The sequence below is a fragment of the Petaurus breviceps genome, unplaced genomic scaffold, assembly GCF_028583685.1.
Source record: "Petaurus breviceps papuanus isolate PSGF00001 unplaced genomic scaffold, PetGlider_PUasm1.0 190, whole genome shotgun sequence".
NCBI lineage: Eukaryota > Metazoa > Chordata > Mammalia > Diprotodontia > Petauridae > Petaurus > Petaurus breviceps.
Window position 1 is genome coordinate 5,675,623 of NW_027185810.1, and position 24,214 is coordinate 5,699,836.

The 24,214-nt window shown below is 38.7% G+C and overlaps 1 protein-coding gene across 3 annotated transcripts; it reads left to right on the forward strand.

The window, feature by feature from the left end:
- Window positions 1-3,738: 3,738 nt before the first annotated feature.
- RBM24 (RNA binding motif protein 24) lies at window positions 3,739-15,297 on the forward strand. Of its 3 annotated transcripts, none has more exons than XM_069092460.1 (4): window positions 3,739-4,037; window positions 5,166-5,289; window positions 6,944-6,998; window positions 13,109-15,297. In XM_069092460.1, the coding sequence occupies exons 1-4, from the start codon at window positions 3,870-3,872 to the stop codon at window positions 13,467-13,469; spliced, it is 708 nt and encodes a 235-aa protein (XP_068948561.1). In that variant the 5' UTR covers window positions 3,739-3,869; the 3' UTR covers window positions 13,470-15,297. The 3 variants fall into 3 exon arrangements, with proteins under 3 accessions (XP_068948561.1, XP_068948563.1, XP_068948562.1); XM_069092462.1 differs by lacking the exon at window positions 3,739-4,037 and adding an exon at window positions 4,100-4,668; XM_069092461.1 differs by lacking the exon at window positions 3,739-4,037 and adding an exon at window positions 4,758-4,950.
- The last annotated feature ends 8,917 nt before the right edge of the window (window positions 15,298-24,214 follow it).

Consider the following 24,214-nt stretch of genomic DNA (forward strand, 5'->3'; position numbering starts at 1 on the left):
ATATATATATATCATTATTAATACCATCTTACATGTAATTGAGAAATAAGATATACAGGCACTGAGGCATAGAGACCCACTGGAAAAGTAGAAAGGGGTATGGGAGAAAATATGGGAGAGAGCAGATTGGAGGAGGGGATATCCTGTGGGACTGCTATTTTGGGGCAGTGGGTAAGGGGAAAATGGGGAGAAAATTTGTAACTCAAAATCTGGCGGAAACGAATGATGTAAATCAGAAGTTAATAAAGCATTAAAAATATTTTAAAAAGATGCAATGGATGCTGTGGATAGGCAAATTCAATTCAATTCCATAAAATTTTTTAAGTGCCTACTATGTGCCAGGCACTGTGCTAAGCCCTGGAGATACAAAAACAGGCAAAAGATGGTCCCTGCCCTCCAAGAGCTTGCAATCTAATGGGGGAGAGAGTATGCAAACAAATATATATAAAGCAAGTGCTTTACAGGATAAATATGAAATAATTAAAAGAGGCACTGTAATTAAAAGGGGTTAGGGAAGGTTTCTTACAGAAAGTGGAATGTTAGTTGGTACTTACCAGAAGTCAGGGAGGTCAGTAGTTGGAGTGCAAAAGGGAGAGAGTTCCAGGCATGGGGGACAAAGCAAATGCCCAGAGCCAAGTGGAGAAATTGAGGGTTTTGTTCATGGAATAGCCAGGAGGCCAATGTTAAATTGAAATTTGTACAAGGAAAAGTTTCCTAGCAATTAGAGCTATATAAAAATGGAATGGCTTGCCTTGACAGATAGTGAGTCCTCTGTCCTTGGGGCGTCTTCCAGCAAAGGCTCACTTACAATGAATGGATGTTACAAAGGAGATTCTTGTTTACATAAAGGTTGGATTGGATGGTTGTTCAGAAGTATATGTTTCACCTCCAAAATCCATCTCAAATTTAATAAAAATTTAGATAACTTTTTTGATATACTCTATACTTCCTAATGCATAAGGCTTCTTCTAGCAAGATCAGTATTGAGGGTGTCTTCATTTTAGTAAGAAAGCAGAAGAAAATGAAAGCAAACTACCAGGATGTTTAGAAGTTAGGTCCCCCAAAATAGATTTTGAGATACCCTGGTGTGGCGGCAAGCAACCCAGCGTCCCCAGGCTGGTTGCTCACACAGGTTCTTAGATCTGCTTTGATAAAGGAAAGCAACTCAAAATGGGTTAACAAGCTTACTTTAATCAGTCAAACAAGTATCAGGGGAAAGAGTTCAGCACTCCGAACTTCAGAATATACAGACAGAATTATCAAGACAGAAACAGATCAAGTAGACAGATTTCAAACTGTCCAACCATTACATCCATACCCAATCAACATCTGGGGCCCCCCCTCTGGACAACGGCTTCCCAGAATCCAGATGAAATCACAGAACACTTCTCAAAGTGAGCCCCAAAACAAAGCTACACATCAGAGCTTATATAGACTTCTCCTGGCTCAGAGAATGTAACAACCTTATTGACTCACTGGCCAATCAAGAAGTATCTACTGAAAAACAAGCCTCCCACCCCAGGCTCCAGGTGCACTTTAGCCTAGGGGCAGGGAAGATCTTTAAATTTACATTCCCATTACACCTGGCTTCTAAAAGAAATATCAATTGAGGGAAAAAAGACAACTTCAAAGAACAATGTCATTCAGGAGAAAGGAAAGTGTTAAATAGACCCATTGAGCTCATTTAAATTACATGAGAATATTTTCATTCACAGATTTTGCAAATATGAAACTATCCCTTTCTGTCAATTGTTAAGATGTCTTGGTACACTATCCCTCTAAAAAGTGTAGATTAGTTGTTCTAAATGAGAAAACTGCAACAAAATGCAATAGCTTCCAAAGTATAATCTGTCGAAAGTAACTTAAAAACAGACTAGGCCCCAACAGTGGGGTCTGGAACACTCAGTTCACTTTAACTATTTCCTTATAAATATCGAATGCAACTAGAATAGTTTTATGTCCTCATTTAAGATATTCTTGATTAAAAAAATTAATTCTAAAAGCTAGAGAAGTGTTTCAAAACACCCTGGTGCACTGATACTCATGTATTTTTGAAGTATAAAGAGAGCATAGTGGCCTGTTGGAAACCTAGCAATGTTTCTCCTTAGTTTCGTTTGAAAACATTTTCAATTATAGCATAATAAAATAGTGGCAGGTAGCATTTAAAACCACCAACCAGACTCAAATAATGGACAATGGCTTGTGTTTTTATTTCAGAGAGGAGAACTTAACTTTAAAACCATCCACCAGTTTGGTGTATGCACGGATATCTGGATGACTGATCGGCTAAACCTTCATTTTATGGTATTTCAAAATACAAATTGGTAACTGGTGTATATCATTGCTTCAGCTATTTGCAGTAGAGTCGTTAGCGTTAAAATACCCACATTCATTAAATGCCTACTATATGCACAGCATTCTAAAGTAACTGCTTCTGCCTTTTAGCTATGCCTCCCACAGTTTTACCTCTACACTGTCAATTGCTTCCTGCTCCCTTCGGTACCTCCCTCGCACCCCCAAATCCTGTTGGCAGACACAGCCTCTTCCTTTGCCTTGCCTAGAGTGGGAGGGCTACTCCCCAAAGCTTCAGAACACAGACGCACACAGAACAGGATAGCTACTCTGGTGACTTTCTCTGAAGTCTCTAACGTACAGCCGGCCCCTAGCTTCCATATGCTTTTTCTCAGTTTTGGAAACCAAAGCAGCTTTGAACAAGGTTCTGTCCTCCGCGCCCCAGATTCCTGCGATGAGGCCGGGTCGTGAAACTGTGACTCGAGAAGAGTGAGAGCAGCCAGTACAAAGCGCGAACCCGCCCCTTAATCATCCCCAACTCTGCCCTGGCGCTCGCTTCGCGAGCCAAGCCGGGGCAGCTCTACAGAGCGCAGGAGGAGAAGCAGCTGTTCACAACAGCTGGGGGGCGGCGGTGTCTGCTCCAGGTGGGGACCCGGCCAATCGCAGGCGTCCGGCCCGCCCCCCTCCCCAGCCGGGCTCCGACCCCCCGGCCTGGGAGGGGAGGGGAAGAAAGATAGTGGAGAGTAACTCAACACCCAGGACCGTCCTCAGCTCTTAGGGCCTGGGGAAGGCAACGGGGAGAAGAGAATCCGTGGCGTGCCATCGGTCCCGGAACACCTCTCTCCCTTCGCAGCTGCTGCAGCCGCCTGAGCGACCGCCAACTCTTCCAGTTCTTCGGACACTCAGTAGGGTCATCCTAGGAGAAGATCAGAGCCCCCACCAGGAAATCTCTTTTAGATAAACAATCTACCTTCAAAAGCACCCCCTTCTTCCCACCCTGTTGCCTGTGGAGGGGTACCTCGCTTCTCCTTTCGGGTTCCCTGCCGGGTGAGTGGAAATAGATTGTATTTGAAAAAATATATCTATATGTATTCGTATGCATAAATGTATGCCCATACCCTCTACTATTAAGAACTGAGAAGCAAGGAAAAGAGGAGAGTTTGGACTGTAACCGGCCGGGAGGCGCGGTAGACGAGTGTGGAGCAAGGCTTACAGATCAAGGTTGCTTACGACTTTGGAAACCCCACGACCCTCACCCCGGTGTTGTGATCTCTCAGTGGCTGCTCTGACGCCCACCATCTCCGACATACACGCGCGCACGCACACACTTACACTCACACACTCACATTCGTACACATACATACACGCGCACGCTGCCCAGCTCTCCTCCCCCCTCCCCACTGGGCTTGCCTTTGGCTTCGGCTGGACTCGAGAGAGTGAGGGAAACGAAGGGGCGGAGGGGGCGGCGCAGCAGCAGCAGCCGCAGCCGAAGCAGCAGCAGCAGCAACCGCCGCCGCCGCTGCGGGAGCCGAAGCCGGAGCCGGAGCCCAAGCCGGAGCTGCGGGGAGAGCGGGAAGATGCACACCACCCAGAAGGACACCACATACACCAAAATCTTCGTCGGGGGGCTTCCGTACCACACCACCGATTCCAGCCTGCGCAAGTATTTCGAGGTCTTTGGGGAGATCGAAGAGGCGGTGGTCATCACAGACCGGCAGACGGGGAAGTCCCGGGGCTATGGATTTGTAAGTAGGGGGAAGGAAGTTAATGAGAGAGGGGGGCCTTAGACCTGGAAGATGGAGAGAAGAGCTGAGAGCGAGGGGGAAGGGGAGAACAAAGGCGAGCCCCATCTGCCAGAAGAAACTAGGGATCCCCGTCGGGTAGGAGAGTAATAGGGGTACCCAGGAAGCCGATTCGGGGAAGGGACCAGGGAGACGAGGCTTATGTAAACCATAGGCTGAGCTGAAACTTTTTTGGGCCAGAGGGAGTGGGGGAAAAGGGAATGGGTAGACCAGTCTCCCGAACCTCTTGGAGTTCCCTAGGGATTAAAAGTGTGGAAGCTATCTGTTTTTGTAGTGTTTGAGAGGATTTGGTGTTGCAAGGAAAAAAGTTAGATCCTCTTTTGGAGGAGGAGCGGGAGGAGGAGGCTGGTGACCAGTAGCCGCTATGCTGGGAAATGGCTTTTCCTACGTTGATGGCAGCAAGTTTAGCTGCCCTATGGCTTTGGAAAAGTATGTTCGTCTCCTGGCGATTCCGATTGGGTCAGAAAGAGGGCACTCCAAAGGAGCTGCTGCTGTCTGTCTGTCCGCCCTCCCAGTCCCGACTTCTCTCTTCCACCCGATCACCAGTCTTCACTTTTTTTTAACCTTTTAAAAAGTAAGTGCTTTAATATAACCGAGTCTTGTGGCTGGTTTCCAAAGCACCATTTATGAGGCAGGGGAGGCATGTCTTATTAGGGTTGAGCTTACTTATGCAGTCAAGGTCAGTAAGTTGCCTAAAGTTAGCGAGGTCACAGAGCTCCCATGCAGAACATCTAACAGCGTATTCTGGGAGAGGCTGATGCGGAAGGTTTATTGTCTCTTAAATGGGCCGTTTACTTTAAACGAGTGTTTTTCCTGGCCTAAGGATGAGGACCACCAGCAGTTCCATGCAAGGGGGGTAATGTTAGGACAAGGGAGATCAGGATTCCAAACCTCTGCTTGCTGGGGGCTGTGCTTTGCAAGCCAAAGGGGAGGTGTTTTTTTTTTTCTTTCTGTGGAATCAAAGGGATCATGATAAATAAATGCTGAACAAGGAGTGCCTGTGTGTGACTGCACTGTAAGTTTCCTTCACAGGTTTAATTTGTAGCATTTGTGTGTATGTATGTTGCTAAGGTCACCATGGCTGACAGAGCTGCTGCTGAAAGGGCCTGTAAGGATCCCAACCCTATCATTGATGGCAGAAAAGCCAACGTGAATCTGGCATACTTGGGGGCAAAACCCAGGATCATGCAACCAGGTGAGAAATAGTCCTTTCTGGTACTTGTAAAGAGAGAGACCCTGATTCAAAGGACAGAACCTTCTCCAGAACCTGTTGGTTTATTGTAGAGTGGTGCTTTTAATTGGTCATTCTATAAGGAAACTTTTTTTTTCATTTTAAAGATAAATGAAGATATGTGTAAGTGATTTTCCCATATATGCAAATACATAGAAGTGTCTGTAAAAGCATAATCTTAGATAAAAAAGGATATTATTCCAGATGGCTTTGTATGGACCCAGATGTATAGGTCTTACTCATAAATGAATAACATGCAATTGCAGTTTATTCTTCTCATTTATCTGCAAGCACAATCAACATGTCCCTTATTTGTGCCAAATTTTTAATCCCAGGCTGGCTACACCTGTCTACCTAATACTCTTCTGGGCTGCTTCCCTTCTCATTTGACATGTGCTTGGGGAATGCAAACTAATCTGACTACTAGCCTAAACAAACCATAAGTAATACAGGACATCTGCTGTGTAGCCAGCCTGGGAAGAGAACACCTTGTGTATTATAAAGCAGAAGTGATTATTTGATAATCTGCTATTCAGCATTATTCGAAAATCTGCCTTCCTCCATTTGCATGGATAATTGAAAGTAGAGGATATAATATATGTAATTTTAAGAAGCAAATTTTTATGTTTAGATGCATAGATTCCAAAACCCTGATGATAGATTTCTACTTTGATCCACACTGTATTCAAAAAGACTTTTCCCTGCCTTAACAATGACAGGTGACTCCATGTACGGGGGTAGATAACTGATATGCAAGCAATTTGAAGGTTCTGTTTTTCAAGGAGAAAAACAAAATGTTTGTCTTCAGTACATTGTGAGTTTATATCTATTAGAAAAAGAAAAGAAGAGAGAATTTGCTTCATTGATTTTTTAAAAGTTTTTATCCATAAAATCTGCTCGTGGTATGGTAGAGTGTGATGAGGCCTGACTCTGGACTCAGAGGACCTGGGTTTCAAGCCTGCTTTTGGCAACTTCCTAGCTATGTTACCTTGGGCAAATCACTTTACCTCCTTAGGTCTCAGTTTCCTCATCTGTAAAGTGAGGGAGTTTGATTAGATGGGCTCTGGGATCTCTTTGAGTTCCAAATCTATGATTCTTTGACTATAAACTTGTATAGACCATTGGATAGGCTTGGTATAGACCATACTAAGTTCAAAATGTATTACAAATATTGAAGTTCATAAATTTGGGATGCTATAGGATAAGGATATTTGTGAAAAAAATTCAGCATGAAGCACTATTGTTGTGCTTAGTTGAATTCATAAGCTCTATTCATTGTGGCACCCTCCTGAGGTCTTTTACAGTGTGTTTATGTCAGCGAAACTTTGCACATAATGAATGCTCTGCTTTCTGTCAGTTGCTGTCTTCATTTTTAATAATCTATTTTTAAGCCAAAATCCAAACTAGTGTGCTGTATTAAACTTTTAAAAACTTGTTGAAATGTGGGCTTGCCAGTTTCTCCCACTCCCCAAATATGGTTTTCTCTCTTTTTTTACCTGATAAATTAGTGTATCTATGCAAATATAAAATGAAAGTTGTCATTGTGTATTTTATGTATAGCAGTAATAAGTAGCTGTTGGAATGTTCATATAGAGAATATAATATGTTTTGTTGTTAGGTTTTGCCTTTGGTGTTCAACAACTTCACCCAGCTCTTATACAAAGACCTTTTGGGTAAGTCAATCAAATGGGTTCTCCAAAGTACAAGTATAACATCGGTTAGCCTGCCTTTGTCACACTTGGACAATATCATCCTGCCATTGAGTCTTACTGATTTCTCTTTAAACAAAAAAAATACCTGTTTTGTTTCTTGATAGTGATGCTATAAATGTTTTTAGATGAGTCAAGTCATGTGATCAAGTGTGCAGTCCTCCAATCCAGACACCTCTTGAGCTTATGACTTAAAAAAAAAAGAGAGAGGTATGACTTGTGTACAAGACCACTGTGCCCCAATCAATCTTCTAATTCTTCAGCTTGTCTCAATGTTATTTATCTCTTTCTAATCTGACAGGGATCGTATACAGTTAAGCTAACTGATCAGAAGGATATGATGATAAGATGTGGAATAGTTCTGTTTGGAATTAAACTCTGTAACCAGTAGACTCAAACACACGAGCTAAGATGGTGATTAACGATGCATGTATGTTGTTGTTTTATTTTCATAATAGTCAATAGACCTCCGTGTGCTTTATTTTATTTATTACGGTAATGAAGTGGTGTTGATAGCTAAACGTGTGCTTTTTATTTAATTGAAAAGAGCTGTAGTGAAAAGTTTTTTTTGGGGGGGGGGAGCTCTTTTTTGTTTTGGTTTTTGGTGGTGGTGTTGAGGAGTGTTGTTGACTTTGACTTTGCCATGGGGAGCAAAGGGTCTTTTTTTTTCCTTGCTTTTAAGCTGTAGCCTGTGACTTCCTTTTAACCATATTTTTGTAGTGAGTGCTAAAATGTGTGACTTCACTATGTAAGAAAACAGATTCATTGCTCGCATGTTCTAGTTTCTTTGGTGGGAGGGGGTCATTCTTCTTCTTTTCTTTTTTTAATTTTTGGTGGGTATGGGGGCCTGTCTCTTAACACTGTATGTCTGCTTTTCTAATTTGGAGCGCCAATTCTTCTTAGATTTAATCATCCAGACTATTTCTGAGTACAGCATCACTAATATTTACTTCACACACCTAACTTTGGGGAAGCTGACCTGTATTTCTTGCATCTCTTGATTTTGTGATCAGCAGTGTTCTATAACTCAGCTATCTGCTTCCCCCTCTTCCAGACAATGTATAGTACTGATGCTACCCCAGCTAATTTTTTCTGATGACTGTATTCTGCATTCTCTATACTGCACCTGGCATCTTGTGTGGATGCTAGATGTTAAGTTTTACAAACATACCAGTTGTTTAAGGAGCATCGTCCCTCAACTAATGATTTCTCAATGCCTAAACTGAGTTTATTGCATATGTGTGGCCTGGAGTGTTGGAATCTGGCTTCCAAGTTAGTTGTGCCTTCGATGCTTCTAGGTGTATAAGAGAATGAATCAGCTGACAAGTTGCACTTTTAGTATATTTTTCTAGCCCTCATCTTTATCACCTGAGGGCCTATTCTTTTTTTTTCTTTCTACCTAAACTTACTTTTTTTAAAAACATAAGTGAGAGAAGTGTGAAGTGATCAAAAAGTGCCTTATTACACTGATAACCACTCATCAATGGTCTTCCACAATAGTTTGGGGATCAACAAAAAATAATGAACTATATATAGCATTTCTTGTGCATGTGACTAGCATTTCTACCCATAAGTAATAGAGAGTTGTGGGATATAATTTGTCATAATTTGACAGAGCTTAGTCTGTCATTTTGAAAAATGTTAAACTAAATAAAAATTTATTAATGCCTACTAGGTATGCCACACTCTACTAGACAGTAAATGATCACAGAGACATATAAGGCATGTTCTGTACATTCAAAGAGCTTATAGTTTATGTGCAGAGACAAAACTAACACTCCTAAATCATTTAGGATATAACAAACTGCTAAATTATATGGCATGTGTGCTCAAAGAAGGAAGGTCATTTATTGGAGAGAGTATTGAAGGAGGCTCTGTGGAGATAATGGAATAAATGAATCCTAAAGGATGGGTAGAATTTGAATGGATGGGTTGGAGGGAGACATTTCAGGGTGGGGTTGGAGAAGACACATTAGCAAAGGGGAAGAAGTGGGAATGAGTCTGACATGTTCTTGTGGTGACAGTAAGGAAACCAACTTGATTTTAGCAGATGGCAAATATGGGAAGTCATGAGAAATAAATGTGAATGATAGGATCATGGTGAGGTTGATGTCTATCAGAAGAGTTTGGCTTTAATGTATTAGGCAATAGGGAGCCATTATATGCTCTTGAACAGAAGATAAAATGAACTTGAGTTGAAAATGCTATATGGAAAATTTAAATGCAACACATTTTTAGTTGTGTATTTTTATTTTTTACATCTAATATTAAATAACTGCTTCCTGGTGGTTATTAGTTGTAAAAGCCACCTATCAATGGCTGAATAAATTATTCTATTTCACTTCTCTTAAAACAATCAACATTTATTAAACACTATGTGCCAGGCACTGTGCTAAGCACTTACTTACAAAGGATACAGATTTAGGTAGAATTAGTCTTCTTAATTCAAGTTACTCTGTTGCTCAAGTATTCTTTTTTTTTTTGCTTTTCAGAGTGGGGAAAACAGGGTAATTGGGGTTAAGTGACTCACCCAAAGTCACACAGCTAGTAAGTGTTAAGTGTCTGAGGCCAGATTTGAACTCAGGTCCTTCTGACTCCGGGGCCAGTACTCTATTCACTGCACCACCTAGCTGCCCCTGGCTCAAGTATTCTTAAATTGAAAATAAGCTTGTTTTCTTCTTTCACCAAATGGTCTCTTTTCCTGAATACTATGTCTCCTCAGATGAGGTGATTTCAAATTGTGAATAAGTGGTACATGATTTTTATTGATGTCTGTAAAAGAAGGTTTTGTTATAGGTTGTATAGTTTGAGGCAATAATAACTTTGCCATTTTTATTTGGCATTTAAATAGTTTCAAATATACCGTGGACCACTAATCTCTAAGCTCCTGACTAGAGTTAGGATAGCCATCTGATGTGTGGAAACATGTGAACTCCGTAGAACAATGTTTTGTTCTACTTTGTTTAATTTTAAAACAATGTTTTGCTAAAATTCTTTTAGTTTGTATTTTTGAGGTAGGTTTTTCTTCCTGGGACCTTGGAGACATGGCAGCGAGGGTGTATGGGTAGGGAATAAAAAGTTCAAAAGATGGTTTCCAGAAGTGTGTGCCTTGTTTCATTTCTGCCATATCTCCTGGACCTCCACTTTCCAAGATTGACCTAGGGGAGACAATCAGCAGAAATATGTCCAGAGAGAAATCTACCACACTCCGTGTAAAGGCTCCGCAGTCTGGAAATGGGCTTTTCCTCATGGGGAGATCATTGCAAACATGCCACCTTGCCATTCAATTTTACCCTCTTCCCAGGCTATTTTTCAATGTTCATGATTCAGATGCATTTACTAATTCAATACAACAAGCATTTATAAAGTATTTACTATGTACCAGGTCCTGTGCTAAATATTGGGGCTACAAAAAAAATAAGGAAAAAGAAACAGTCCCTGCCCTCAAGGAGTTTAAATTCTTAAATTCTCCCCCAGTCTTAAATGGCTTTACACCACAGTTACTCACATGCCGCCCAGATTCTCCTTTTTCCCGTTACACGCTGTTCATAGGCAATCTGATGCAGATTACTGGCATGTGTTAAGACAAATTTACTTACTATTGGCATAATCAAATCAGAGAAAAGCTATTCTCAGTGGGAAAAGATTTGTCTCCAGAGACTGGGACACTATGGGAATCCCCTTGTAAATGTAATTCTCTGAACATATCTCTGTTCCTTAAAAGAGAAAAAGTTAATAAGCAAATGCAGAGAAAGCAAATCTTATGACACAAACTCAAACACAGAGCAAAAATCATTCAAGTTAATAACCTAATCAAAGATGCCAACCTAGTCACTGTTTCAGAAGCTTTAGGCCTCTAGGAATCTAGTAGGGTTAATGTTTCAGTATTAGTGAGATCCATGCTTGCTGGCTTTTACAGCAGATACAGCAGAGTTTTCTTTGGCCTTATAAAGACATTTTACTCTGCTTGAAACCCTTGTCTCATGACATGATCAAAAATAGCCCCACTGCAGCCTGTGCTGTCAATCACCCATGTAAAATAGCATGATAGTAAAGGGTTGGTAGAGACCAATATAATGGAGAGAGAGAGAGATCCACAGGGATAACATTTCATAATGCCAACGCTTGTTACTTTTAGTGAGGTTTGTTACTTAACTTAGAAAAAAATATAAGAGTATATGAGCAGGGCTTTGTGTCTGTTTCCCAACAAACAGTTAAGAATATCTCTAAGTGTCCTCCAGAATACATGATGACGTGGTTTGTGTTGGCATAGGGAAGGAAATACAAGTCTAGTAAAATTCACTGTATTTTCACCATTCAAATAAACTTTTTTATGCTTTGGGCTAGCATAGAATAACTGCTGTAATAAACTCAGTCTTTCTGTGAATATTCATTAGCATTGATGTCTCCTATGAGTATTGTTGAAGGGAAACTCTAAAAAAGGAAGGTGAATAATACAAATATAATTTCCTATGTTTTGAGTTCTAACATTAGGATTCCTGAACAGCAAGTTTAAAGATAAGCATTATTTGAATTTTCAATAGGTTTTGTTGATTTGCTAACTTTTGGATGGAATTGTAGTGTAATGTTGCTAGATATCTGGAGTGTTTTTCACTGGTGGTTATATTGTACAAAGGTAGAATTAATAGGTCATATATTTGTAGGTGTATTTTAGTTAAGGATTAATGAAATTTCAGTATTAAGAATTGAGATATGCATTTTTTTCAGCTCAAACTTGCTTTTTAAATCACATGAGCTTTAACTATGAGTGAGATGGGAGAATGTATGCTCCTTGTGTGTAATTTAAATGGATGTTTGATTTCACTTGACAGGGAAAATCTCAGTTTTTATATCATGTTATGTAATAATGGACTTCATTTCTGCAAGTACATACCAATGGGGTGACCATTCCTATAAATGAACAAAGCCACATCTTCTTTGATTTGGAGAAGAAAATGAAGAGTTAGTGAATGTGCCAGAAATGTTGGGGTTTTTTTTATTTAGATGTCATTTTATAAACCTTTTAAAAGTTCTTATATTTTATTTTTTTTATTATATTTTATTATATTTTAGATGCATTTTCCTACCCCCTCTACCTCATCACCTCCCCCCAACCCCTCTGTCTGTCTTGCATAGAGATAAACAAGCTGGCTGACATCAGTTGCCTGATAGTCAAACAGGTTTGATTGACCCTTGTGTCCTTACAAATTTTACCCTCAAAAAAAAGTGTGCTGCACATCTACTTGGGAACCACTGCAATGAATGTTAATAGCATTTCTGTAGCTTCCCACAACAGCCTTTTATGATAGAGTGAGCTGCACTACGGTTCGTTTGAAAAGTGTGATTCTGCCGTGTTTACCACACCTGTGAACTTTTAAACTTTTTTTGTCGCCTGCATTTTCTTATTTTTATTTCATTTATTTTTAATAAGGGTGACTGAGGTTGCAGAGAAATTAATGTGTGCTGAGTCTGCATAGCAATTTTCAGTAGGGTTGCCATGATAATTAAACAAGGTCCATTTTACTGCCTAAATATTTAGTTGAAATTTTCTTCAGTGAATCAGTATTGGCAAACTAGCTTTGGACCCAACCAATGACAGGGTACTTTTTTTTAAAAGTCCAATGTTTGCAGCTGAGAATTTTTCTAATTGTCAGAATTTTTTTTCTCTTATAGAGTGATTTTAATTTTTTCTCTAAAGTTCAACTCTAATATTTAAGTCAAGAGCATATATTAAATGCTTTTAAGTAGAATGCCAAAATCCTAAACCTTGACTTATTCCCTTAACGCTTGATGAGGCTATTAATTCTTATTTGGTGGTACTGAATAAAGAATTATAAATGAGAATGCTGTCATAATGTCTTTAGCTCCAGTTATTGTTGGCTTCTTTTTCTGAGCTCTACATATGTTTTGGGCTACTGCCAGAGTGCATTCATTGGACTGCTAGAACATAGCTATTGTGGCAACCCTATGCTCATAATAACCACTAAATTTTGAGTTTGTTTTACTTTTGAACAACAGATATTTTGCACACAGGAGCTCACTGTGATCTGACTTTCTTCTCTATTTCTCAACAGGATACCTGCCCATTATGTTTATCCACAGGCTTTTGTGCAGCCTGGAGTTGTAATTCCACATGTCCAACCTACAGCAGCTGCTGCCTCCACCACACCTTACATTGATTACACTGGAGCTGCATATGCACAATACTCAGCAGCTGCAGCAGCTGCAGCAGCAGCAGCCTATGACCAGTACCCATATGCAGCATCTCCAGCTGCTGCAGGATATGTCACTGCTGGGGGCTATGGCTACGCAGTCCAGCAGCCAATCACCGCGGCAGCACCTGGGACAGCTGCTGCTGCAGCAGCAGCAGCGGCAGCGGCAGCAGCATTTGGCCAGTATCAGCCACAGCAGCTGCAAACAGACCGAATGCAATGAGTGACCAGCCATCTGAAGAGAGTTGAATTTCTTTCTCTATTTTTCCCCAGCCTTCCAGTTTTAAGTAGATGATAAGGTGGTTAACACTAACTAAGCAGCTTTAAGAAAAGTTATGCTACTGCAAATCAGGAGATTTTTATTCCACTGTCTTTGTACTAGAATCATGTTGCTATGGGAAAAAGGGGTGAGGGCCAGGGGAGTGGGAGGAATTAGTTTCAGGAGTCAATCCAGGAGACACTGAATAAACAATGCACTGCCATGAAAAGACTATAGGAGTAACAATAGAACTTCATTTGACAAAATAAAATAAAGGGGTTTTTGTTGTTGTTTTTTTAAATAGTATCAGGGAAGCAAACTGCCTTTTTCAAATGAGAAAATGTTTTGAAAAAGTTAAAACCAGGGAAAAGAAATCAAAGTGAGCAATATGTAGCTTATATAACATTTAAACCATATTTTTAAAATAACTAAAGCACTGACTGTCGTTTCTAGTTTTCACTATGGCCTATAGAACTTGTTCAAGTAAGCAAGTGATTTTCTTGCTGTCTCCTAACGGGCATCGACAATCCTGAGGAGCATGGCCGCTTGGTGAGATGGTGGACGGGCACCAAAGCTGTTTTCTCATCTGTCCTCTGGATGAGTGGAACTATGGAGCGAGTGATGTGGAATTAATGGGTGCAACAGCTGTACAGACAATCAATAACACAGACAGTTCTGGAAAGAACACATCACTTGTGCTTGTTTGATGAGCTTGTCACATTCTAATCCCTCTCCCCATCCTGTTTCAATTTTGGGAAACTTTTAACTGCTGGTGTCAGCTATTCTGATTCTGAAATAGGATCAGCCCTTTACTACAACAGCCTTCTCTTTCTATTTATTACGTTGACTCGTGGCTTGTGAATAAAAGCAGGAAGAAGTTTGCAGAATTTGAACCTTTGAGAACTGTCTTAAGGAAATTTATTTTTTCCTTTTTGAAATGATTTATATGACTTTAGTATCTATTACAGAGTCCTATTTAAAACTATTTATTAGGGAACTCAGTAAGACAACAAGGTTCCTAAAACTACAGTTCTTCAAGGGTTAATGATATGTGGTTTACTGTGCCTTAATTGTAATGCTATTTAAAAAAAATATTTATTTTGAAGTTTTACGATGCTGCACTCTAAAGAAAGGAACTTTAGATGTGACACTGTAAAATTATGTATTCATCTCATGGCATAAATTATTTAGTAGGTTTAGATGTAGCATATTAAATATTAACCTATTCAGCTAAAGATGTTGACTTAGATTTATTTAAATTCAGTATGTGCACTGTATGAGAGGGTACTCTTACATTAACAGAGTTTAGGTTTTTTACAGAATGTGTTGCTAGTTTCATACTGCTTCCTCTTCAGTATTTTGCTCATGTAGATCTACTTTCCTGGCAATTCATTAGTCTAATTTCCCCACTATTTTTTATGTAGTTTAAAATGCTGCTTTACATTTTTCTTGTGAAACTACAATACTTGCAATTTTTATTCTTAACCTAAATTGAATATTTTACACTGTATTGGACTTTTTATACTTGAACAATTTCATACAAGGGAAGACAGGATAGCATTTTTATGGACTTTATCCATTTTCACTGGATTTATTTTAAGTATTCAGAATACTAGCCAGTGTTATGTAATGTAGACATGACTCTCCTGTGCATTTTATTTATTCAGTATATATATTGCTTTATAACATTTCAGATCTTCTAAACTATTCACTTGTGTTAAATATAATTTTTAAAATCTACTGTTGCATTGTCTTTAATTATGCAATAAAAGTGAAGAATGTCTCCTTTTAACTAGAGTCAAGTTGTGATTTATATCCAAAATTCATAGTGGACACACAGCTTCCCGGAGACCTGGCTTTGGTACACTGGCATAAATTTCCTTAACTTATTATGGCAACAGTGTTCTTAGCTAATGATAGAAGTCAAATCCCATTGCAGTGAATGCTAATCGGATTCTTTGGTTCTGAAATTTGTTTGAATTTTACTAAAGAAGGGGGGAGGAGCATCAATTGGGGCTTAGAATTTTGGATATATAAAAATGTCCCCTTATAATGGTAATGTTTATAAAGAGATCAATCTTACAGAGGAAAACAGAGAGTCTAGTAAACAAAGAAATAGATGCTGGCAATAAACAACTTGGTCTCCAATTAGACGGCTGCTATCTGGTTAGGATTTTTTTTCTATAATCTGACTCCTCTTCTTTAAAAACACTGTAGTGTAAGATGTAGAATATACCATTTTCTGGTGTGGACTTTTAGGAATTCTGTTAGGGAGACAGGAGAAATCATAAGATAATAAATTTCTAACTATGTGGAACTATAGAAGTCTTTAAATTCAAACCCATCTTAAAAAGAAATAAACACAGATATTAAGGGATATACTCAGCATTGTATAAGTAATTCAAGGATAGTGCTGGAAATTCAACCCGGGTCCTCTGTCTCTAAATCCAGCATCATTCCTATAGTACTCTGTTGCTTTCTAAAATTTGACTTTAAATTTTGTATCCTGGTAAATATGACCTTAAAATTAGAATATTTCTCCAACTCCTCAATGTCCACCATATATTGAATTTTTGATATATTGATATATCCAGCATTTTGGGCTCCATTAGGAATTGAATTCTATGGAACTTGATCTGATCAAGTTTTCTTCATTACTATCACCATCATGACCATCAGATTCAGAATCATGTCATTTTAAAGTCTGAAAGCCTTTTAACAGTCTATCATATGACAACTGTGGTTGAGGCTCTTATTAGAGGCATTTGGCTAATTAGATACAAAACAAGTCAGAAGGAGCTAGGTTTAAATCCTGATATATGCCAACTGAGCAAGTCACTTTATTCTCTCAGTTACTTTTTTCTCTAAAACTGCAAATTGCAAAAAAGGTGCCAAGCTTCACGGGCAGATAGTGTTATCTAATGTAAACATGACTCCTATCCTCACTGGGAGCTCGAAATTATAGACCTGGTTAAAAAAATCTGGGGGGGGAAGGGAAGAATTTTATAGAGATCTAATTTTACACTCCAGTAGCTCTCACCTATTGTCTTCTCTTGGAATCTGCAAAAGACTTATGACTGTCCTCACTGGTTGATCATACTATGACTTGTTGAAGTTGCTATTTGTTTTCATTTCTCAACATAAACCTGTGTCCTTATAAATTATATATTTCCAATCTCTCAACTGGCACATCATCAAATTCAATAATTGAGAATAGGGCAAACTTTCTTTTTTTTTGGAGGGGGGGACATTTACCAGCAACACACTAGATGTTGATGCTGCTAAATAATTTGTTGTTCAATCATGTATAACTCTTTGTGACCCCATTTTGGGTTTTCTTGGCAAAAGAAACTGGAGTGGTTTGTTCTTTCCTTCTTCAGCTCATTTTACAGATGAGGAAACTGAAGCAAACAAGGTTAAGTGACTTACCCAAAGTCACATAGCTACTAAGTATTTGAGGCTAGATTTGAATTCAGGTCTTCCTGACTCCAGACCTGGCGCTCTGTTCACTGCATCACTTAGCTGCCCCTTGCTAAATAATAGACACTGACAATACTAGCTTGAGAATTTGAAAATGGAGAGAAATATATTCATCTCACTAAGTCCCTCAAGTAGATACTTGGAATTAGCTGATCTTATTATTGTTAAAAGAATTCTAGTCATACTGAAGAATGTCTCAATAAAGCCACAGGTCTACCCCTCATAATCATATTTTTGTTTTCTTTAATTTATGCCAAGAGAAATAGCTAAATTAGATGCAGGTCAGAAGGTAGAAAAAGTTTTACAAGGCCTTCATTCCAAATTCTCATTTTCCAAATCTAGCACGAGAGAGAAGAATAGCTGTAACATAAGGTTGAAATTTGCCCTCAGTAAGAATCAGCTCTGGTGTTAACCAAAAGGTGGATTTTACCTTTCTCACTCCTGGAGATGGGTTTTTATGGATGTTGAATAGTGTCTATGGTTGCTATTGCTCTGCAACTCCAATAACAATTAAACTCCTGATCCAGCAAAGTCTTCAAAAAGATAGAAGACAATAGGGAGGGCAGACAAAGATGAATTCTTTTAAATAAAGGAATCAATATTTCATTCCTTTGATTCAATAAGTGTTTATTAACTACCTGCCATGTGGAAGGTTTGGGGTACCAAGTGACACTTCTTTCTTTTTCATCTGCTCTTCCTAATTTCTGGTGAGGCTCCAAAGAACTATTTGAAATGAGGAGAAATTGAGATTGAAGAAGGTGCTAGAAAATTGCTAAATTTGCTTTCAGCTTTTATGTCCCTCAAACAATCTCAGCCTGTTTCCATGGAAAGTCTAACTTTATGTTGCTCATGCATTCAATCTATTTAGAAAGGGATTAATTTTTAGTACTTGTCACAAATCAAATTTTTGGAGATCTATTGGTGACCTTGGCTAAGTAATGTTATATCTCAGAGTTTCAATTTCCCAATATATGAAGTTAGGCTGTTTATATGTGCTCCTCCCTCCTTCAAAGATTCTGTAAGGAGAAAATGAGATCAAATAGATTGAAAGTTGAAGTGGGTCCTAAGTCATCAAGTCCATCACCCTCATATTACAAATGAGGAAACTGAGGCCTAGACATTAAGTGACTTGCCCAAGGCTGAATGGTTGACTCTAGTGCTATGTGTTCTGTACCATACTCCATTTAATATGTGAAAGAATCTTGTAATTATTGGAAAGAAAAGACTATAAATCAACAGCATTATCACAGAATCTCTATCCCTTCGATTTTGCTACAAAATATTTGGTCATTTCCTAACTATGTCTTTACAAAGTCCAGCCTCATGAAATTTTCCTCCCCCAATTTCTTTGTCTTCTGACAGAACAGCTTAATCTATCATGCTACCAGAAAGCTATGCATATCTTTTAAAGAAATTGGAGAGTTTTCTATTTTGCCACCGTTATAAGTAATTTCTATTTCACTATAACATTGAATGAACATTAATTATTTATTATTGTATTTATTTCGTGGCTCCAATAATGTATTAAAGAAAAGCCAAATATCTAAAACAGACATAAAATGAAATCCTGAACACTGTAACTATATTAAACTGTAATTTTGCCAAGTAGAAAAGTTCATTTTTTCCCCATATTCAAACCACATTCCTCCATCAGCTGCTTATTTGCTTGTTTCTGGTGACTATTAATCAGAAAGGAACTTTCTGATACTGACCCAGCTACTACCCAACCTCTATGGGATGGGAGAACTGAAGCGTGTGTTAGGAAGGGATATACTTTTCAGCACTATCATTTAATTTATGCTTACTTTCATACAGTATTCTGATGTATGGGATGAGAGGGATACAGAAAGAACTCATGAGAAAAGAGGGAACCTGGATCAAAATAATTTCGTAAAAGGTATTGTTTTACAATCAATTTATGCTACTTTTTGCTAGGTGCAGAACAAGTGGAAATTTGTATTGGTAGAGGGAGTTTCTTCACTGGGAATTCCCTTTGCCAATGAAATCACAGATCTCAACTTGGGTTGGGGTAGTAAAGGGCATCATCCAGATAGATGGCCAGAAAAGGAAATGAGCTGGTCAGGGGAGCAAAAGACACCATGTTACCAACCTCAGTGTTGCTCTGTTACCTGTGTAATCTTGAAAGGCTCAGAGGAAGACAAGTTCATTGGATGGATCCCTTATAGAGGATTTGTGAGAAGACACTGACAAGGGTCACGCAGGATAAGATCACAAAGTTAGGGTTGAAATTTATATTTTTGAAAGGCAAATCCAAACAAGGAGATCATAGATCCATTGAATTACTGAAGTATAACAATAGAGTGGGGTTATTTAATGACACATCATGACTTGGAAGTACTGTGAAGGATGGGGAGAACTTGAGGATGAGCTCATAAGATTTAGAGCTGGAAAATGCCTGAGAAACGATCTAGCCCTATATCCTTAATTGTATGACAAATTTGAAATGGATTTGAAGGACTATAGCAATTGGGTGTATAGTTTTCTTTGTTTAACAAAAAAAGTGTGTGTGTGTGTGTGTGTGTGTGTAATACAGAGAGAGAGAGGGAAAAAAAGGAGAGGGAGAGGGAGAAAGGAGGGGGAGAGAGAGAGAAGGAACCACATTTTAAAAAGATTTCTCCTCAGTTAAGAAGTCCACATATATTAATGTAGTGTATAAGTATGTATGAAAACTTCTAGGAATAGATATTCTACAGTCCAAGAAAGTGTTGTGCTTTTCCTCTAATAGGATAAGGTTAAAGGCAATTTAGAAGGAAAAGTTTCCTAAGTTGCAGTGACAGGAGGTCATCCAGGAGGTGAGGGCTTGGCACATTGAAATTCTCTGATCTGTTTTGTTGTTCCATTTCTATCTTGAGTCTATATGTGAGTAGGAAGAAAAAGGTAGGTGGCTGAAGAGACATAGCCCATTCTCCAGAACTTACTTGCAAAGTAGCCAAAAATCATGATCTCTAAGGGCACAAGTTATTAATAGGAAAAGACCCACAGGCACCTGTTACATTACATCCCTTTCTCAATCACACCACTGTCTTCTCTCTATATCACCTGATAGATCTCTTACATGATTACATTTAGAATGACTAGTGGCAAGCTACATGGTCTTGAAAAGAATACAAACCTTCCTGGTGCTATCCTATTGATTGAGCTTATGAACATTAATTCCAACTCTTAAACTGCCTTTTATCAGATACACTTAGTCCTGAGGATCAGCTGAACAAAACACTATAAGATATTTAGCCTGCAAAAGAGAAGACTTAGAGAGGAAATCATAGCTATCTTCAAGTTTTGAAGATTAGACTTGTTTAACCCAGAGGACAGAACTAGGAAGTATGAGTGGAGACAAATTTGGGCTTGATGCAGAGGAAAACTTGCTAGCCAGTAGAATTTTCCAAAGAGGAATGGATGATCTTAAGAAGTAGAGGTTTCCTTCAAGTTCCAGCCAAAATCCCACTTTTTTACAAGAAGCCTTTCCCAATCTTCCTTAATACTAATACCTTCCTTCAGAGATTATCTTCACTTTATATGGTACATATCTTGTTGTTCAAATATCACTGCACCCTTTCCCTTGCCCCCAGCCATTAGACTGTGAGCTTCTTGAGGGCAGAGACTGTCTTTTGTCTTTCTTGGTATCACCAAAGCTTTGCACTGTGTAGGTTCTTAGTAAATGCTTTTTGACTTAATAAATGCTTATTGACCGATTGACTAACAGAAGATCCTCTTTCTGAAGGTCTTTAAGCAAAGGCTAGATAATAATTCAAACTAGTCATTGGAAGAGCAAATACTGAAGCTGAATCTTGAGTAGTTAGGTCACATAATGAGAAGACAATACTAAATAGAAAAGACCCTGATATTGGGGAAGATTGGCAGAGGATTATGATGGCAAGCAAAGTAGTAGGTCCTTGTTTCTGCCATTCAAGAGCCTTTGAGCATCACTTTTGATTGTATCAAGTCTTTGTTGGAAGCAGTATACATTGTGTTGCCCTTAATAGACCTATGGGAGTTTTGGAGACCTTCCCTGCCCTTAATAGGCCTAAAGTCATCACATGGAAGAACTGCTGAAAGAGGTGAACAGGAAGGGCAAAACAGGAAGGGTGGAACAGGAAGGAGCAGAGCAGATAAAAGCTCGAGCACAAGCTGGGGCCAAACAGAACTGAGGAGAATGCTTATGATTCTGGCACTCTGTCTGTTGGTTTGTCAGACAAAAGCCTTGTCTGTTGGTTTTGGGCAGAAGTAATAAAAGAGGACTTTACTGCTATTTACATAAGTCCTGGGACTTTACTGCTGACTTGTGTTTGATTTCTCAGACAGAAGCTTTGTCTGTTGGTTTGTGTTACTTTATCAGACAGAAGGTGAATTGAGATGATAGTGCCAGCAATGTGTGTAAATATTGTTGTGGCTCTGTTAAGCTTTGTCTTCCTAGAAACAGATATTTCAAAGAGCTGTCCCCATAAGTTGAGGTGTGAAACAGGAGCAGAGAGCCAACTGTGTGTGAATCCAGGCAAGAGCTGGGAGCAGTTAGCCCATGGAAGAGGAACCATGGGATTTGGAAGTCAGCCTCAAGTCAACATGAAAGAGAACTTTACTTGGGTACTCAGTAGTGACTGATGATATTGTAACTTACTGTGACCTAGGGGTGAATGGCCTTTGTACTTTCCACTACCTCTTAAGGATGACTGGCTTAAGGATGATTGGAAGCCAGCATCCAATCAAGATGAAAGAAAACTTTAGGTATGTACTTTATACTGATTGAGGAGATTGTGACTTACTGGACGATATGTTTTGTTTAAGACCATGTGGCCACCTTAGTAATAAGTTGTTACGTTATATTGTTGTGAATGTTGTACTTTAGTTTCTTGAATGTTTGTCTCAGTTTATTGCTGAATAAATAGAGAGTTCACTATACTATATGGTTAGATCCTTAAAGTTATTCACAGCAGCAGTTCCCAGGAGAGCTACTCGTGATTGGCTTTACAAGGATGAGATGAATAAATAGTGTCATGGAAGCAATGAACATGAGCTTGGAAAGACTTTGGGAAATAGTAGAGGATAGAAGGGCCTGGTGTCCATGAAGTCACACATGGTTGAATGACTGAACAACACAAAAAGAACCAGTTGCTGAATATGGTGTGTGGATGTAAAGTATAAATGGTATGTGGATGTAAAGTATAAATGTGTCTTTGGGATCTATCTCAACTCTAAAATATTGCAATATGAGCAAGTGACTGACAATAAATATATCATAATTCTTCACTTTTAACTGAATCTGACTAAAAATGAAGCTTCTCCTCAGCTATTGTAGATTAGGTAACACAAAATTACAGTGACTTCTAGCCTTCAGAGCTGCTGTGGCCTAATCTTTGCCTCAATAAACAAAGTTAAGAGTTCATCCTTCCTCTAATTGACTTCCTCATTCTTGTTCACCAACCACTGCTCTACTGGCTTTTCATTGAGGTTGATGTGTAAAAGTCTTCATGCCAGCTTTCCTTTAGTGCATTAGTGTCTCCACAGTAGTGCTTCGAAAGCAATCAAACAATCAATATTTTTTGAGTTCCTCTTTGAATTTGGTATTAAATGTATTTTGATACTCATGTGGCAACTGAGAAAGAAATAAGATTAAAGGAAATTTAGAAGGAAAAGTTTCTTAAGTTGTGGTGACAGTTATAGCCTGCAAGAGGTTGGGTTTTTTGATTTGTTTTTTTGGAGGGGAGGGAAGTGCATAGACTTATTTTTTTTATTTTATTTCATTTTAAAAATTTTAGAAAATCTGTTTTCTGTCCATCCCATCTCCCCAATTGAAAAAGAAATAAAAACAAAGCCCTTGTAACAAATATGCATAGTAAAGCAAAAAAAAAATCCCACACTTGCCATGTCCAAAAAAATTAATCTGTACCTCTCTGTCAAGAGATGGGTAACATGTCAGGAGTTCTCTGGGATTATGGTTGATAATTGCATTGATCAGAGTTACTAAAAGTCGTTCAAAGTTTTTGTCTTTACAATGTTGTTGTATAAAATGTTCTCTTGATTTCACTCCACATCATCTCATCCTAGTTTGAAACCATTCCCCTTCATCATCACTTACAGGATAATAAAATTACATTCATATACCACACTTTGTTTAATGCCGCCTAATGAACAGTGTCTTAGTTTCCAGTTCCACCACAAAATAGCTACCATAAGTATTTTTGTACAGATGGGTATTTTCTTCTTTATTTGATCTCTTTGGGGTATAGCCTGCAAAGTTTAACCTGCTATTCTAACCACAAGACAAAGTTTCATATTTAGGAAAATTTCCTTCCATATCTAAGAACTGTATTAAGGCTTTAATACCAACATCAATCCAAGTCCATTCAAACCCTTCCTTTCCTCTATCAGCACCAACACTCCCTCCTTAACATCTCCTTTAATTTCTGCCCTTTGTGAGAGTAACTGAACTTCTCAGAAATGTTAACATTTACCAATACTTGAAATCGCTCACTTTCATACTTTACACATGTTATCTGAGGGGTCCCAGAGTAAGTTAATGAACTCAACAGAAACACAGTCACAGTGATTCGATGGCTATGATTTCAGGAGAATGTATAAGGACCTAGGACCTTTGTTTCATGCAACCCATTGTCAGTTTTGTTTATTAACAAGGATAGGGACTAGATCTGTGATTTCATTGATATAGGTAACTCCCAGGAGAAGAAACACCCTCTACCAATGCAGGATGGCACCTTTTCTTCAATTTGTAGTTTCACTAGAGACTATTCCCCCAAAGAGATAAAAGAAAGAGAAAAAGGACCTATATATGCAAAAATATTTATAGTAGTTCTTTTTGTGGAGGCAAAGATCTGGAAACTGAAGTTGTGCCCATCCAATTGGGAATAGTTGAATGAATGATCATATATGAATGTAATGTTCAAAGAAACTGGAAAGACATATAAATGGATACGAATAGAAGTAGAGCCAGGAGAACAACTTAGACTATAACAACATTGTTTAAAAAAAAGAACAGCTTTGAAAGACTTGCTATTTCTAATCCCTTCAATGACCAGTCATGATTCCAGAGGACTAAGGATAATGAAGAATGCTACCTCCTTGCTTGACAGAGAATGGATGCACTGAAGATGAGAATGAGATAAACAAGGTGAAGAACCCCTGGGTTGTAATGGAAATGCAAATTCAAAGATCTTCCCTGCCCTTAGACTAAAGTGCACCTGGAGCCTGGGGTG

What these genes read in the sequence shown, in the direction of transcription:
- RBM24 (XM_069092460.1), top strand. Translation starts at nt 3,870, where the DNA reads ATGCACACCACCCAGAAGGACACCACATACACCAAAATCTTCGTCGGG. An exon ending in ACCCAGGATCATGCAACCAG is followed by an intron (nt 5,290 to 6,943) that starts GTGAGAAATAGT and finishes TTTTGTTGTTAG; the next exon opens with GTTTTGCCTTTGGTGTTCAA. An exon ending in CTTATACAAAGACCTTTTGG is followed by an intron (nt 6,999 to 13,108) that starts GTAAGTCAATCA and finishes ATTTCTCAACAG; the next exon opens with GATACCTGCCCATTATGTTT.